The 18,128-nt window shown below is 52.9% G+C and overlaps 1 protein-coding gene across 1 annotated transcript in view; it reads left to right on the plus strand.

Moving 5' to 3' along the window:
- Positions 1-18,128, plus strand: part of Ubash3b (ubiquitin associated and SH3 domain containing B) — a 74,981-nt gene that overhangs the window by 37,532 nt on the left and 19,321 nt on the right. The window contains exons 2-4 of the mRNA XM_042682822.1: positions 13,911-13,964; positions 14,835-15,021; positions 17,138-17,336. Coding sequence (XP_042538756.1) covers positions 13,911-13,964; positions 14,835-15,021; positions 17,138-17,336 — 440 coding nt within the window. The remainder of the gene's footprint in view (positions 1-13,910; positions 13,965-14,834; positions 15,022-17,137; positions 17,337-18,128) is intronic.

An 18,128-nucleotide genomic window follows, 5' to 3' on the forward strand; every position in this document is an offset into this window, starting at 1 on the left:
CAACTATAATCTCTTCTCAGTCCCCTGTGCTGTGTCCTAGCACCCAGGTTCTTTGTGCATGCTAGTTGTGTTGGATGCTGGCTGGCCACAGTCCCTTGACTGTCAGGGAGGGAGCGAGGATATGGAAGGGAAGGCAGGAAGGAGGAAGGGGAGAGAGAGGGCCCTCAAGTGTGGGTGCTCTCGTGGAGGGGTCTGTTCGTGGCTGTGACAGCGGATGGCTGTGTTCCCTTGGCTCCCCGGTGTCCTGCTCCGGTCACACCGGCAGCCAGACCACACATGGCAGTGCGAATATTGGTGCTGGGGAAGGAAGAGCCCTCGGCTGACACGCGGAAGTACTTAGCTGCGGTCCCTGGTGGCTCTGTGCTGTCACCAGCGCCCCCCCTCTGAGTCGCAGCTGCATTGTGGCCTGTGTGCTGCTCTTTAGTTGGGTCTGATTTGTAGGGCTGGCAGCCTGGAATGTAGTTATTGCAAATGATACTAATCTCCGGGCTGAATTCCACAGTGGAACTGCTTCTGTGCATGCCATAATTATCTGCGCGGTGGGTAATTATTATGCATTGGCTATATGCAAAGTACTCTGCATACTGCCATCCCTTATTTGCCCAAAGCCCAGAAAAATAATCACAACTGTTTGCATTTACCATTGTACTTCGCTTTGTACATCTAGAATGTTAACAGAGCAACTTCATTGAATGCCCGTGTGCCCAGCATGCCATGTCAGTCAAACCTCCAAACAGCACTGTGTATTATTACTACCCTGTACTGTCACATGGGAGACTGAGGGGAGCTGTAGAACAACTAGTGAGCTGTGGAACAACATTCAATTCCAGTTCCAAGGGTGTGTGTGTGTGTGTGTGTGTGTGTGTGTGCACGTGCATGTACACACATCAGTCCTAGGGCTTGAACTCAGGACCTGGGACCTATCCCTTGGCTTTTCCCATCAAGGTTGGCATTCTACCACTTGAGCCACAGCTCCACTTCCAGATATTTGCTGGCTAATCTGAGAAAATGGTGACAGACTTTCAAGACGCAGCTGGCGCTGAAACGTGACCCTCAGATCTCGGCTTCCTGAGTAGCTAGGATTGCAGGTGTGAGCCCCTGGCACCTGGAGTTTCTGTGGGTTTGACTACGCCATTCCACGGTCTTTTAACTCTAATAATAGCCAAGGAGCTAATCGATGTTATTCTGTATTCTTTGGGAGATGAGAAAGGGCTGGCTCCACAGGCTAGCCTTGAACTTGCTATGCAGCTCAGCTGTATTCTTCTACTTCAGCTGGTAGTAAATAGCAGAGCCAGGGCTCAAAGTTTGCTCCACAATCCCACAGTACGTGTGTTTGTTAGTGAATGCCTGACACTCAGTCATGTCTTCATGAAAGAAGCTGGCTGCCCCTGGCTGGGTGCCCTTTACTGAGATGCGGTGGGAGGGCAGGGTGCCTGCCTTTCCCCTTTCCTTCTAGCATATTACTCAGGCTGGTTGAGAGGACTCGAGGGTACCGTATGCCCATGAAATGGCATCTAAGACCCTGAAGTGACACACGCCTAGACCCAGCCGGCTACATGCTGCCAGGGAACGATGAATGAGTAAGGACCAAACACATCCATCCGGTTACAGCCTTCTTCCCCAAGGAGTCTTGCAAAGTGACTGGAAACGCCGAGAATCTAGACTCGGGTAAATGTTGGAGCGTGTTGCCTACTTCTGCATTTCTAGAATGTTCTCTCTCTGCAGAGCCTGGAGACTCACACAGTGGGCTTCGGGAAGATGACCCTAAGGGCTTGCATTTCCTATCCCGGCCCTTGCTCTGTCATTTCCAGGCAGCCGAGGTCAAGTCAGTGGAACACACAGCCCAGGCTCTCCTGGTGAGACTCAGGAAGTCAAGTTCTTGCCCGTGTCCCTGGAGCTGATACAGGATCGCTGATGGTGGGGGGTGGAGTTGAGTTGAGTTGGCATTGCCGCATTCCTGCCTGGCCAGCGAGATGAAGAACTGAGCGAGGGTTTGAGGCCCTGGTGCTCACAGCACTCTCTGAGCCTGGCTGGCTGGACAGGAAGGCACACCGTCCATGTCAGGGCTGGGCCGAGGGCAGAGCCCAGCAGGCCTCCTCTGCTCATAGGCCGGCAAGCTAGATGTCATGTTGCTCTCGAGGTCAGTAGCTAGGTCCCAAAATGAGATCTAACCCTCACACCAAGGGCATCCATCCATCCCCAGACTGGGTAACGCTTTCTGCAGACCCAGGAGCTCCAAAGCAGTGGACGGGGGCCCGGCCCGCTCTGCCTTCCTGAGCCTTGAGCATCCGAGCTCATAAGGCTCTGCCCTGTCTGGGACCGGTTGTGGCAGGTCTGGGAGATGCTGGTGGCCCTGCTTGGGGACCACCTCCTAGCACCCAGCTGCCTGCCAATTAGATATTTTGGTTGGGTGATCCGTTTATACTTGGCCCTCAGAGTTGGCATGCTGCTGGGGGTGCTGCCCGGGAAGGTGGCATCCATTACTGAGGATGGAGGCCAGCTCCACCCCCAGGCTGCTGCTGGGATGGGAGCGTAAGCTCTTCCCAGATGGTCTTGGTCGGGAGCCGAGCTCCACAATGTAAGGTACCCATCTCCATATCCCACTATCACCACTGTACCTCATTTTAGATCTACCCATTCACCTTCTCCGGCAGGAGAGGCCTTTAGATGAACAGAGGGTCGCAGAGGTGTTTTGTTGTTTTGTTGTGTTGTTTTGCTGTCTGGGGAGGCAGACCCGGGAGTTGTGCATGCTGGGCGAGCGCTAAGCTACACCCAATCACAGAGGTCCCAGCCAGGGTGACACCAATTGCTACACCAGGAGCCAGCTTTCTAACTTAAAAATTAAACCCACAAGTAAGCTAGGTGCTGGTGACTCATGCCTGTAAGCCTTGCTACTAAAGAGCCTGAAGTCTGAGGAACGAGGTTCAAAGCCAGCCAAGGCAGGAAAAGCTGTAAGACTCTTATCTCCAATTAAAGTGGGGCTGGGAGTCAAGTAGAGAAACACCAGCCTTGAATGAATAAGCTAAGGGACAGCTCTCAGACCCCGAGTTCCAGCCCCACCAAAAGGGCAGGGGGAGAGGGAGAAGGAGAGAGAAGAGAGGAGAAAGAGAAAAGACAAGAAACTACATAAGGACTGAACATGTATAAACTCTTTTCTTGCTATTTCCTCTCCCCAAATAAAACCCATGCAAAACTGCATTGTCCCCCAACAATACCATATAACCACAATTTAAGGATGATTTAGAGTAGTTGGCCATGCCATTTTCTGTAGATTTTCATAGTGATCCCCTGAGGGTACTGAGAGATAACGGGCAATCTGCATTACGAGGCCAGGCTGTGGCAGGGCCAGGGTGTGTATGATGATGAGCTTGCTGAGAATGCGCAAGGGCCCTTCCACCTGGGAGGAGCTGGGGGAGGCTGCAGGCTGCCTCCCTCCCCCTAGAGGGGCTGGAGTTGGAGGGATGGCTGCTTCGCCAGGCACTGGGGCTGGGAAGTAGGACCCTGCTGAGGCCAGTAGCCTCCACTCCCACTTGGGGTTCTCCCTGACCCCTCCCTCCCTGCCCAGGAGCCAGTGGGGGACAGGGAAGATGACCCGGCCCACACAGTAGTGGGAGGGGCTCTTGTCCAAGATCTGCAATTCCGGGTGTCTCAGGCAAACCGCACCGACCCCCTGCGGCCCAGGTGTCATCTTCCTGGTTCGGAAGTTGGATTTCTGAATCCTCGCTTCTGCATTGGAAGGGAGCATTCCTAGGGCCCACAGCTCTGAAAAATGAGAGCTCCCAGCCCCGGTTGTCCAACCTCCAGAGGAAGCCAGCTCTGCCTGTGCTCCTGCATACCACCCATCCCCCCCCCCCCCAGCAGTTCTAGCCCCAACTGGTGATCTCTCCCCAAACCCCGGGGGGGGGGGGGGGGGAGGGGGTCATCAGCCAGGAGGAAGTAAGGAGGGGAAGTGACTCACGGCCGTCCTCTGAACTGAGGAGTCTACTTCCTCAAGTTAGCTGGAAGGGCCTGTCATTTTTAAGACTAGGCAGAGAGGGAGGGAGGGAGAAAAGAAAGAAGAAGAAGGAAAAAGAAGGAAGGAAAAGAGGGAAGGGGGAAAGAAATAAGAATGTACGCCTAAGAAAATCTCATGACTAAAGAAGGACCTGGCCGAGGCCAGGCCCCTGGTGGGTGGCTGCTTTGGTCATTTGGTGGGTCAGGCGTTTCCTGCTTCTTGAAGCCCAGCTCAGCACGGCAGGTGCGCATCCTCACAGTGGCCCTGGGCCCTGGCAGTCCCGGGCAGTTTGGGCACGGATGAGGAAGAGGGTCAGTAGCGAGGTGGAGGCGCTCTGCTGGCAGGCACGCCGCCTGTGGCCTCACCACATTCGTGGGTGGCTTTTGCATGCAGCCGTAAGAATGCGCTGTGCAGAAAATTCTCCAGAGCATCTGGCCTTAAGAACCCACGCAAAGCCACCTAGAGCTGACTCAGGTCCTCTTTGTCCTCCAGAAACACAGGCCCAATCTTCTCCGTAATGAGTGCGGTGGCTAACCTAGATTCCTAAGCAGGGTAAACTGAAGCCTAATCTCTCTCTCCTCTCCCTTCCTCTCCCTGCCCTCTCCTCTCTCCTCTCTCTTTCTCCTCCCCTTCCCCTGCCTAGTTCCTCCTCTTGACAGGTGGCCCCAGAGCCGTGCCAGGAGGACTGTGGAAGACATTGTGATGAGCAGTACAGTCTCCCCCTGGCTTCCACGGGTGACGGGAAGTGGGAAGGGCTCACACACACCGCCGAGGCCCCTCCAGGCCTCACGGCCTTGTGTTTCTCTGTACGCTGCCTTCTCTCGTCTTCCCCCTCCTCCAAGGAAGCTGGCCTGTTTCCTTAACCTAGCTCTTCCCCTCTGTACCCCAACCTTCCCAGTGTCTTGTCCTAAATCCCACAGAGAGAGCCGTTTACCCCATCCCTGTGTCGCTGTACAGCCCAGGCGGCTCTGGCTGCTGCCAGAGGCCGTGGGCCCCACTGTGGAAGGCTGTGGTAGGGTCTGCAGGGCAGAGGAAGTCAGAGGAGGAAGTTATACCAGGGCGGAGGGCCCAGCCCGACCGCACCCCGTGACTGAAGGGGTCCCCACTTGCTGCTTTCTGTGAAAGGGTCTAAGTACTCAGTAAACCAGCACTTGCCGGGGCGTGAGAGATTGCAATCTGGCACAGGACCTAAAGCAACAGCAGCCAAACAGAGACAGTGACCACATTTATGTGCAAAGAGCACACGGCGTCATTGGTCATGTGAGAAGACTGAACTCGGGGACCTTGGCGCTGAGGCCTGGAATGGTGTGTTCATTGTAGCCTAGCTCTCGTATCACAACATGCATGCCCTTCTCAGGTGTTAAAATCAGACTGCAGGTATTTTTACCTCCACGGACAGATAGGTGTGTGCGCGTGCGTGTGTGCGTGTGCGCATGCGCACATTCTAGGATGTTCCATGCTATCCTGGGCCTTTGTGGGTGCGGTGGACTTGAGGAGCCATCAGACTCCCTAATAAATGGGATAAGTGCCTTTTGAAACATCCCAGGGCCGGTAGCTCAGTGGTAGAGCACTTTCCCAGCACGGGCAAGGTTCTGGGTTTGATCTCCAGCACTGGGGTGAGGGGAGGAGGGAAGAAGGAGGGTTAGAAATGAAGAGAATCTTTAGAGGACCCTCCTGTCCACTGCCCTCTGTGTCAGGACACAAGGAGGAGTCGGCAGGCTGCCACCAGGAAGGGGCCATGCCAGCCCCAACCACTCCATTCCCTGTTCTCGCTCAGGCGCTAAAACTGGAGAGAAATCCCTGATGTTGCAAAGCCACCTGGGTCTGTGGTCCTTCATTAACGGCAGCCTGAATGGAGACAGTTCCTATCTGCTCAATCTAGGTAATCCAGGCTGTGGAGTGGAAGGCAGACAGGCTCTGTTTGCTCTCTCTATAATTTAATATTCCTAATTGCTGCCTGGTCCCTCTCTCCTGCCCTTGATCAGGTGCTGGGGGCGGGGTGTGTGTGTGTGTGTGTGTGTGTGTGTGTGTGTGTGTGTGTGGCTAGTGTGGTGGGAGGCTCTAGCCTGTCAGAAGGGAGTTCCTCCACTCCTTCCTCAGCGCTCCCTGAGGGCTGCAGCCTGGGGAAGGTGCTGGGGTGAGAAACACACCCCAGAGTTCAAGGCAGGACCCTGAGCTCTGAGAGCTGAGGTGCAGAAGAAAGAACAAAGTAGAGTGTGTGTGCCGAGGGCTGGGGGCCTCTGCTTCCTATTTGGTGAGGTCCCTTTTGTGCATACCAGGCCGCCCTGGGGAAGGGAAAGCAGCCATTGCTGACCTTCTTAGCAGCTTAGCGGTGTAACTTAGTGTAAGAAGGGTCGTAGAGGATGGGGAGGTGGAATTTCCTGGGATTTCAGCTGCCCGGTGGAACTCCCAAGCATCTGCCAAGAACCATGTTGCCAAAGGATTCCATCGGGGAGGATTGGAAGCAGACGTAACCTCATGGGTGGGTGGGAGGGACTAAGGAGTCAGTCAGTGGTGGGGACGGAGGGGACAGGGCTGGAGGGTCCGTCTGAGCCAGCACCTCCCTACTACATTCTGATGACCGGGATTGGGGTCCATCAGTCCCAGCGCCCACCCAGGGGACTGAGCGTAGAGAGGACAGTCTGTGAGCGTCTGGAGTCCACGCCCTTCCTCTTCCCGCACCAAGCTGTAACTCTTGGCCTAGAATGACTTAAGCAACAGGAAAGAGAGGAGAGAAAGGAATCGGCCCAGTTGCTTCTAGTCTGGAGCTTTGCACTTCTTGCATTAAACGCCTAGCTCCCCCTGAAGCTGGGCTAGGTCACGTGCGCACAGACCGGCCAAGGGGAAGTCGATGTGCATTCTCTCCAGCCTCTCCCTCCCCCCCTTGAAAAGTTGAGTGTATTTGTTTTCTACTACTTGGCACTAGAAACAAGGGCTTACACCACCCACCCATACACACACACACACGTGCACGCACATTTGTTATTTCAGTTTGTTTAGGCCAGGAGCCTGGCCCTGGCTCACGGGGACCCCAGCCCAGTGCCCCCTCCTAGAAGCAGGACTGGAATCCACTTCCACGTGGCTCTCCACAGGCTGCCCACAGCCTCCTGCTGCTTCAAGGCTGCCCCCAGGGTGAGTCTTGCGTGTGGATCCCATGAAATCACAGATGTCATGACCCCTCTCTCCATTCTACTGGAGAGAAGTTAAGTCACAGCCAAAGGTGTTGACAGCCAGAGGCAGGATGGCCACAGCGCCCCCTAAGGGTCTGCCCGGCACACGGTTGATACCCTTGGAACCAGTGAATGGCAGAATGGGTTCTGATTACACCATGACAGTACTCTCTTCGGTAGAATAGGGGAGGGTTGGGGAGGTAGCTTGGTTCAGAAGCCAGAGTGTCGGGCGGCAGGGAATGGTTTTTCGTTACGGTGTACCCCCAACAATCTGAGGACGGTACCCTAATCCTCACTCTTCTCACCGTGCAGTGAGGAGAATTTGAGGGCACCAGAGGGGTGTGGTTAGACTGCTGGCGTGGAGTGTTCCGCACTCGCAGCACCCAGTCGGCTCGGTAAACGTTAGCTGTCAACAAGTTACCAAGACGTGCCAAGACGTCCGCGCAGGCTCCTCCGCTCTGGGTGCTTTCCTCTCTCCGACCCACCAAGGCTGAGACACAGGCATGTCAGGAGGTCCAGACTCGCCCATACTGGAGTTATTTGTAGCTGGTGCCACTTAGTGGCGTAGACAGTGGGGGAGGGGGGTAATGAAGGGATTGGGAAAGAAATTGGTCTCTTGTCATCAGCAGCCCGAAATGACTCCTCACTTTCATCTGCTTCCCTGCCCCGCCCTCCTCTCCCCCAGTTTAGTGGTGTGGAGCGAGGCAGGGGCTCCTCTCGCTTGTTGCTTTCCGTCCTTCTTGTCATTTGTTACAGGGGATGTTCACACACACACACACACCCTGACCCTTCCACTTCCTGATCTAGACAAACTTCAGACCTGGTACATGAGGAGCAGCGTTGGCCACGCTAAGGCACAGCTGGACGTGGCCTGCCTCCCTTCTTCCACCCCGTGAGAGCATTCTGCAGGTCCACCGGTTAGTACACCGGTCATTGGCGGTGCTTCCCGGACGCTGGCACAGCACACGCTCACAAGTGAGCTCCAGAAAGCTGGCCCTCTTCCTGCTCTAGGCGGCCCCTGCCACATGGTTTCCTCCTCTCCCTGCACTTCCCCGGGGTCTCCCACCCTGACAGACACCTGAGGCCTGGACTCACCCGCCATGTCCCATGTCCCACAGGAACATGGCCTGTGCTAGCCTGGAGCACAAACATGCTCGGGACAGTACGCAGGCTCTGAGTCCGAGCCCTAGCACTGGCACTAAACAAGTAAACAAATAAGAATTTTAATAGGTAATAAAAAATATGCTTCTCTTCCATTGCACACACTCCCACCGGGGCCTCCATGAAGAAGGAGGGGGGGAAGGAAGGAAGGAAAAAAGAAGGAAAGGAAACAGAACTCATTGGTCTGGAGGGAGCAAAGGCATTGCTCTAGATGTTGGAGAGGCCTGTTCTCTCCCTTTGCAGCCTGTGGTCTAATGGCTGATTTCCCAAACGGCTTCCTCTTCACACCAGAGGCCAGAGCTGCAGCCCCTGGACAGCAAGAACAAAACAAAGCACCTCATAAGCATTGCTGGGCCTGCTTCACAAACACATGCCACCATCATTAAACCCAAAGCACAGTTGACCTACTACTCCCTGCCCCCCCCCCCCACACACACGGAGGGTTAGGCGGCTTATTCGGTTCTTTATGGGTTAGAAAAGAGTCTTGGTGGCTCAGAGAAGGTGGCTCAGTGGTAGAGTGCTTGCCTTGCATGCATGAGGCCCTGGGTTTGATTCCTCAGTACCACATAAGCAGAAAAAAAAAAAAAAAAAAAAACAGAAGTGGCACTGTAGCTCAAGTGGTAGAGCGCTAGCCTTGAGTTAAAGAGCTGAGGGACACCACAAAAAAATAAAATACCTAGGAATTAACTTAACCAAAGAAGTGAAGGACCTCTATGATGAAAACTTTAAAAACTTGAAAAAGGAAATCAAAACAGAACTTAGAAAGTGGCAAAAACTCCCATGCTCCTGGATTGGAAAGATCAACATCATGAAAATGACAATACTTCCCAAGGCTATCTACAAATTCAATGCAATACCTATCAATATTCCAACCTCATTCTTTAAGGAAATAGAAGAGGCAATCCAAAAATTCATATGGAACAATAAAAGACCCCGAATAGCAAAAACGATTCTCAACAGAAAGAACAGTGCTGGAGGAATATCAATACCAAATTTCAAACTCTACTATAAAGCCATAGTAATCAAAACAGCTTGGTACTGGCACAAGAACAGACCTCAGGACCAATGGAATAGAATTGAAAACCCATAAATGAACCTACAGACCTATAGTCATCTAATCTTCGATAAGGGAGCTAAAAAAAATAGAATGGAAGAAAGACAGCCTCTTCAGTAAATGGTGCTGGCAAAATTAGTTAACTACTTGTAGAAAACTAAAGCTAGATCCTTATATATCACCCTGCACCAGAATCAACTCCAAATGGATCAAAGACCTCGGAGTCAAAGCAGACACTCTGAAAACATTACAGGATAGAATAGGAGAAACCCTAGGTCTTCTTGGCACAGGCCGAAATTTTCTTAATAGAGACCCAGAAACACAACAAATCAAAGAAAGGTTGGACAAATGGGATTGCATGAAATTGCAGAGCTTCTGCATGGCAAAGGACATAGCTAGCAAGATCAATAGAAAGCCCACGGATTGGGAGAAGATCTTCACTAGCCATATAACTGACAAGGGTCTCATATCTAAAAATTAAGCCCTCCAACAACAAATCTCCAAAGAAACAACTGCCCAATAAATAAGTGGGCTAAAGACTTAATGAGAAAAGAAGAGGAAAGAAGGATGGCCAATTGACACATGAAGAAATGCTCAACCTCTCTAGCCATAAAGAAATGCAGATCAAAACAACATTGAGATACCACCTCACCCCAGTTAGAATGGCTAAAATCAAGAACTCTAATAACAACAGATGCTGGAGGGGATGTGGACAGAAGGGAACCCTACTGCATTGTTGGTGGGAGTGTAAACTTGTTCAACCACTTTGGAAAGCAGTATGGAGGTTCCTCCACAAAGAGCTCCCCTATGATCCAGCAATCCCACTTTTGGGCATTTACCCAAATGTTCACAAACAAGACCACACTAAAGCTACCAGCACGACTATGTTTATTGCAGCCTTATTTACCATAGCTAAGATATGGAACCAACCCAGACGCCCCTCAGTAGATGAATGGATCAAGAAAATGTGGTATATATACACAATGGAATTCTATGCCTCTATCAGAAAGAATGACATTGCCCCATTTGTTAGGAAATGGAAAGACTTGGAAAATATTATATTAAGTGAAGTAAGCCAGGCCCAAAGAAACATAGATCCCATGGTTTCCCTTATTTGCAATAACTAGTGTATGTCTGAGTCAAGCAGAAAAGGTCAGTTAAGTTGATGGTAGGGAAATGAACCCTAAGATATGTATCCAAATGTTTTTTTTTTTCTTTCATGCGATTGTTTCTAACACATTTATAAGATGATTTCTTTGTTGCTTTGTATGTCCCTCCCCCATAGTATAACCCCTGCTTTCACTGTATTTGATATTGTTATAATTTGTGGAGGGGAAGGGAAAAAGCAAATCGTTTAAATAGGGATACAGGTGGACCCATTGCAACAATGAGACGTACAGTCGTTATGTCGAAAACGAACTTTACAACTTTGGTGGGGGGGGAGGAGGGTTGGGTGGGGGTGTGGGGGAAGGTTGGGATGGGAAGGGGAAACAAAGGAGGAGGCTACAATGCTTGATAAGAAATGTACTCATTATCTTGCCCATGTAATTGTAACCCCTCTGTACAGTATTTTCACAATTAAAAAAAAAAAAAAAGAGCTGAGGGACAGCACCCAGGCCCAGAGTTCAGCCCCACCACCGCCACCAAAAAAAAGAGAGTCTTGGTGAAAAGAACGGGGGAGGGGCGGTACTGATTTGCTTTATTAAAGAGCCCAGTGAATTTTCCTTCGTTGACCAGCCAGCCAGACGAGCCAGACAAGCCTGCCGTCCAATTGATCGTTAGATGAACAGCCCTCACACCAGCTACGGGCCGAGACCAGAGGCCATTATAACCAGCCAACTGAAAAGGTTGGCTGCCAGGAAGACTGGCCCTGAAACTAGACCTTGAGGATCAATATGCCTTTCTCCATTAGGTTCATTTCCTCTGACGGAAATGGTAGGGTCATTGTGGTTGATGTGGATTGACAGGCCTCTCTCCTGCCTCCTACAGCCTCACAAAGGGGCACAAGTTTGGAGATAAAATTGTGCAGCCAAACCACCCAGGCTTTTAGCAGGTCTGCTTCACTAGCCTTGGGGAGAAAAGGTAGCTGGAATTGCCTGGCTGGCTGTGATAGACCGAATTGTTTTATGAGGTAAGGAAGATGTAGCCAGCCCAGCCAGGCCTAGGGAAGGAGCTGCCAGCCATCTGGGTCATGTGGGCCACTGTTGGGACAGGAGGAAGAACTTTCTGGGCATAGGAGCCATTAGGCCACCAGGAAATGTGGTCGGGTCTCCACTACTTAGCGGCAGCCCCTGTGTGTCTGCTAGAACACTGCTCAGACCTCTGCCACCTCTGCATTTTGTTGGCTGCTTGCTTCTTCTTACAGTACTGGCTGCCACCCCAGCTTGATAGAGCTGGGATGTTTTTCCTGCCACATGCACGCGTGTGCCTGGTGCAGGGCCAATGGGCATGTCCCTCACGGCTTGGTCCTGCTGTGGGGCCAAGGCTGCGGGCACTGCCCAGGGTGCTGCCCTCGGCACTCCCTGAGGTAGCAGGTGTCCGGGCCAGCGTGGGGTTTAGGGCCCACCCTACCAACTCCCTCCCACACACCCTTGGCAACGGCCCAGGCCCTGGGCCGTGCCACAAAAGTGGAGTTCTGTGCAAACAGCCTCTCTTCCACAGAGCAGGGCTGGGGAGACTCGTAGGAACGCTGGTCATGTTCCGTCTGTTCTGTGGGCAGAGTTCTGGGAACGAGATCAACCCAGATCGCGGCCAGCCTGGTGGTGGGTGAAGGGGAGGGGCCACCGGAGCGCCGAGGCTGCTGGGAGGAGGACGCGCCTCTTCCGGAAGACTCACGCTCTGGGAATTTCACTCCCCTGTTTTAGATAGGGAAATGCTTTCTAGAAATTATATATCTACATATGTATGTGTATATATATACATATGTACTTATATATATATGCATATACGTATATATCCTGTTACTTGCAGAAAGTTCTTTCTGGGAACTATCTTGAGTCCTTTGTGTTACAGCCAACATTTATTTTCGTTCAGTTGACTCTCACTAGAAAGGCACAATGATCTTCCTCAAAATTAAAACCCTCTCAGACTTTTCTTTTTTAGAACGAATTTGGTTTTCCTTAACCTTTTATCCCCGTCTTATAACACACAAACCTTTCATTATCTTTCGCGGTTACTTATTTTTATATAAACCCTCTCCAAAATGTGTCTTTTGAGTTACGGAGACCATAACTTAATTAGATCTTTCATTTCCAGAGGATTCTCTTTAGCTTCTCAGATGAAATAAATTAAATTTCAGTCAGATATATTCCGTGGGCTCTGGGGGAAGGGTGTGGGGAGAAGGAATCGGATGCTTTTTATAAACAGTACATTGTCTGACCACCAGTGAGTTTCCCCTTTTGCCATTGTTTGTGAAACAATGGCCTCTTTTTTTGGTGTATTCAGTGCCTCAGAGAGTCTAACCTCTAACAGATCTCCGTGGCTGTGCTTTCCTGGGTACATGGCTTCTCCACCAAAAAAAAAGAGTTTTTCTGGCATCGATGGTTCATACCTGTAACCTTAGCTACTAGAGAGGCTGAGATCTGAGGATCATGGTTCAAAGCCAGCCTGGACAGATACATCTGAGAGACTCTTACCTCCATTCAACAGGCAGAAGCCTGGAGGCTTTCTATGCCTTCCCTCCATTGCAGTTGCCACATGAATAATAAAATGAATTAGCTGGGTCTGGGTCTATGAACTGAAATCTCCCTGAAAGCTCAGCCGGTGGGGGAGGCCAGGGTCTGTGTGACGGGGGGCCGTCAGCGCCGGTGTGGACGGGCAGAGGGTCCTGAGCACTGGGCACACGGCTTGAACCCATTCACGGCCCCTGGCCTCCCCCACCGGCCGAGCTTTGAGTGGTTCCCATACCAGTGAGTCTGGTCTCACGGCCCTGCCCACACTCTAAGGCAGCCCCGTGTGTCCCCAGATGCCTGTAGAAGAGTTAGAGATGACGGATCTGACCCGGTGCTGTGGCAGTCGTGGTTGGAGGGGACAAGAGAGGCCTATAGGTTTATCCAAACCCAGTTGTCCTTGGGGACGTGCGGCCCTGTGTCTTCACGGCCATCCAGCCCACCTGTGCCTTCTGGGGCTGCCAACAAGAGCCTCTCGGGAGGGGATCTGGGTCAGCGAAAATCAGTGGGTGGCAAGGGAGGAGGGAAGAAGCAAGACGTGACAACTTGGAGAGAAGCAAAAATAAAACCGTAATGTGGAAAAGACTGAAAATAGAGCTCATGGGCCGCATGCAAATCAGATGCTAATTACATGGGAATTACTGACAAGTCCTGCCATGCCTGTGTCTGGGTGTGGACCCCCCCCCCCCCCCCCCCCCGCCAAACCTGCTGCAGGTGTCTCCCCTCCCCCGCCAACCCTCCCTCCCCATCCACACAGCACGTCGTCTGCATGCTCAAGTCTTGTCACTACAGCTTCGCTACAGCGTGGAAAGCTGAGAGGAGGCTAAAAATACTAACAATAGATACTTGATTTCTTCTTCTAGACAAAAAGCCTTGGCATCCACGGGGGGAAGAAGCGTTCAGGCAGCATGTGACTGGTTGGTATGAAATAAACAAATGGAGAAAATAGCATGTAATTATGCTGCGTTCATTGGACGCTAATAGACCCTTCCGCGGGGGGGGGGGGGGGGGCACAGCCTGGATGGCAGCCCACTTGTCAAGTCTGTGGTCTCCTCGGCCTGGACCCCAGCTGGTGCTTCTCACTGGGATTGTTTAAAGGCATTCCAAGCCGGGCGCCGGTGGCTCACGCCTGTCATCCTAGCTACTCAGGAGGCTGAGATCTCAGGATCGTGGTTCAAAGCCAGCCTGGGCAGGAAAGTCTGTGAGACTCTTACCTCCAATAAACCACTAGAAAACTGGAAGTGGTGCTGTGGCTCAAAGTGGTAGAGCGCTCACCCTGAACAGAAAAGCTCAGGGAGGGACATCACCCAGGCCCTGTGTTCAAGCCCCACGACTGACCTAAAAAAAAAAAAATGTGTTTTTTTTCCCAGTCTTTCCAATATAGAACCTCTCACACTGTGGTCCTCCCCAGGTGTCTGGGTGCTGGGCAGGTGAACTTAGATGTCATCCCTTGAGTACCACACAGGGTGGCCACACCTCCCCTTCCAGCTTTTTGCCAGTTAATTGAAGATAAGAGTCTGGTGGAATCATCTGCCTGGGCTGACTTTGGCCAGGGATCCTCAGATCTCAGCCTCCTGAATCGCTCGGGCTGCGGGTGTGAGCCACCAGCACCCAGCCTAGCCTGCCAACTCTTCCTGGGGAGCACCTCTGGGAATGCTAGGGAGCTGGGGGAGGAGGGCGCAAGGCGACCCGGAGAAACGCAGCGTCCTTGTCTGTGCTCTGCGCTGTCGCCCGGTCTCCCCCGCGGTCCTCCAGGAAGGCCCTCCGGGCCCGTGTCTGTCTTGCAGGCTCTTCTCCCACGTTGGGGATCCCTTCCTGGATGACCCCCTGCCCCGCGAGTACGTCCTCTACCTTCGCCCCACTGGCCCCTTGGCGCAGAAGCTCTCAGACTTCTGGCAGCAGTCGAAGCAGATCTGCGGGAAGAACAAGGCCCACAACATCTTCCCGCACATCACCCTCTGCCAGTTCTTCATGGTGAGCTGCGGGCCCGGCTGCCACTGCCAGGTCCCGGGAGCTGGAGAGGGAGTGGGGGCCGCTCCGAGGCCGTGGCAGACATCGGGGGGCTTCTGGCTAGCCCCCGTTCCTGTCCTTACACGCGTGAGGCCCAGTAGTGCCCGGGTTAGGTGCAGCATCCCGTGCGCCCAACACTCCGTGGAACAAGCAGGGCCCTCGTGGGCCGCCCCGGCTTTCAGGGCTGGTTCCAGTGTGTCCTCTCCACTCCTGAAACTCTGAAGGAGAGGAGCTGGAGCCTGGAGAACAAGAAACGTGCTCTGTGGACAGAGAAGGCCATACCCACTTTATGTAAGCTGCCCACAAGGTCCTAGAGGTTTCTAGAAACAGCCACACCTCCTGGTCCACAGTTCTAACTATCAGGAAGCTTATTCGGCAACCACATTAAATCTGAAATCTTCCTCCCTATACTAAGACAACATTTGGCTTTTTCCCCCCTCAGATAGACTCTCTCAGGTTTAAACAAAACAAAAAAGAATGTTCCTAATTCCTTCTCTTTTGCCATTCACTCTGCAAATTAAAGTGATTTTCACTTCCTCTTAGTCATCCCAGAGTTGGAGATAGTCATGCTCCACGCTCCCACCCCAGCCCCGGAGCTCCTCCGAGACAGGAGGGTGACGTCAGGGCCCAGATCCACGTTTCCCAGTGACGGTGGAGGTGGGAGCAGACGCCCCTCTCCCGGGGGAACAGGAAAGGCGGCGTGACGCAGGATGGCTGAGAACATAGTAATTTATCCTGCGCTGTGCCGCGCCTGTCCTGTCCAACCTCCTGTTTTCTCCTCCTCTTCCTCTTCCTCTCTCGCTTCCTCTTCCCCCTCCTCTTCCTTTTCCTCCTCTTCTTTCTCTTCCTCTCCTCCTCCTCTTCCTACCCCTCCTCTTCTTCTTTTCTAAAACTTTACTTCTTTCAATGTGCCAGTTCTGGGACTTGAACTCTGAACCTCCCATTCTTGCTTGGCTTTTTTGCTTACGGCTGGTGCTCTACCACTTGAACCATATCTCTACTTCTGGCTTTTTGGTGGTTAATTGGAGATAAGGCTCTTGGATTTGTTTGCCCAGGGTTGGATGCAAACCATGATCCTCCAATCTCAGCCTCTTGAGTAGCTAGGATTACAAATGTGAGCCATCAGTGTCCAACTTATTTTTTTTTAATGACAGAAAAGTTGTGTATATTTGTGAGGTATAGTGTGACAGTTTGACATGTATGTTGATGGCGGCATTGTTGAATCAAACCAAGTAATCTATGCATTAACTCACATACTTATCCTGTATTGTGTGAGCACTTCAAATCTTTTAAGTCTTTTTTCAGGGTTGTATATCAATCCCAGGGCCCCGTGCGTGCTAGACCCGACTTCTAGGCTCTACCACTGAAATCTACATTATTAGCAATTTTCAGGTAGCCACTACATTGTTGCGCGTTGTGGTCACTCTTGAATTTACTCCATCCATCCCAGGGCAGTTTTCCATCATTTGACCAACATCACTTCAATCCTAACTCCTGTTCTTGCTTCCTGTCGGACCAGTCCTGTGGCACTTTGGTGGGGTCCAGGGGGCACCGCAGGGCAAAGGGGGTGGGAAGAGGTCAGTCACTGCCCTGACGGTGGGGACCCGGAAGTTCTTCCCCTGCTGAGCAGACAGCAGTGGTGGTTGAATGACTGTGTGATTGGCCCCCAGCCCTGGGGACAGCAAACCCAGTGCTGTGTGACAACGGTGGGGCTTCCTGTCCCCGGCCTCCCTGTCCCGGGCCTCCCGTCCCCGGCCTCCCTGTCCCCCAGCCTCCCTGTCCCCGGCCTCCCTGTCCCCAGCCTCCCTGTCCCGGGCCTCCCTGTCCCCGGCCTCCCTGTCCCCGGCCTCCCTGTCCCCCGGCCTCCCTGTCCCCGGCCTCCCTGTCCCCCAGCCTCCCTGTCCCCCCGCCTCCCTGTCCCCAGCCTCCCTGTCCCCGGCCTCCCTGTCCCCCAGCCTCCCTGTCCCCGGCCTCCCTGTCCCCGGCCTCCCTGTCCCCGGCCTCCCTGTCCCCCGGCCTCCCTGTCCCCCGGCCTCCCTGTCCCCACCGTGCTGATGAAATCCGCTTTCGCCCCTGCCAGTGTGAGGACAGCAAGGTAGACGCCCTCGGGGAGGCGCTGCAGGCCACGGTCAGCCGCTGGAAGTGCAAGTTCTCTGCCCCGCTGCCCCTGGAGCTCTACACCTCCTCCAACTTCATCGGCCTCTTCGTGAAGGAAGACAGCGCGGAGGTCCTCAAGAAATTCGCCGCCGACTTTGCTGCCGAAGCCGCATCCAAAACTGGTGAGCGCGCGCATCTGCCCGCGGGCCAGCACCCTGGGCAGTAGAGGGACGAGAAATGGGGCTGCTGCACTGGCAGTGACAAAATACCTAGGATCATCCCCCTCTAAAGGGGCAGGATGGTTTGGGTTTGGGTTTTTTGGGTCAGTCATGGGGCTTGAACTTAGAGCCTGGGCGCTGTCCCTGAGCCTCTCTGTGTTCAAGGCTCTACCTCTTGGAGCCACGGAGCCACTTCCGGTTTGAGTGGTAATTGGAGAGAAGAGTCTCACAGGGACTTTGCTGCCCAATTTGAACCACGATCCTCAGACCTCAGACTCCCGAGCAGCTAGGGTTTCAGGCGTGAGTCACCAGCGCCCAGCAGGGGAAAAGCTTCATTGTGGCTCATGTCCATGGTCAAAGGCTCAAAAACCTTTGACAAGGTAGAACGTGATGGCAGAAGCCGGTGGTAGAGCATGCAGGTGTGAGCTGTGTGCGTCAGTGCCAGGGCTGATGCCCACAGCTGGCCAACCCCTCATTTTGTGGAGGGCCAGAGAGGGAAAGACATGAATTTGGGGAGCAAGCCTCCAGCCAGGCACCCCTTCGCTCCTGGAGCCCAGCCTTGAGTCTGTCTCTCCATTCAGTAGCTGCTGACATCCCCCAGGAACTGGGTATTTCAGAGACAGCACAATGGAGAAGGAGATTACTTCCTGTCTTTCTCCCTTGACCTTAAGGAAATGGCTTTGTTCTTTAAAAGGGCTAAAGTAGCCCTCATCAGAACCACTGAATGAGTCAACACCCACATTGTCATCACAAAAC

This window comes from Dipodomys spectabilis, unplaced genomic scaffold (genome assembly GCF_019054845.1).
Source record: "Dipodomys spectabilis isolate Male_0828 unplaced genomic scaffold, ASM1905484v1 ptg000076l, whole genome shotgun sequence".
Lineage (NCBI taxonomy): Eukaryota > Metazoa > Chordata > Mammalia > Rodentia > Heteromyidae > Dipodomys > Dipodomys spectabilis.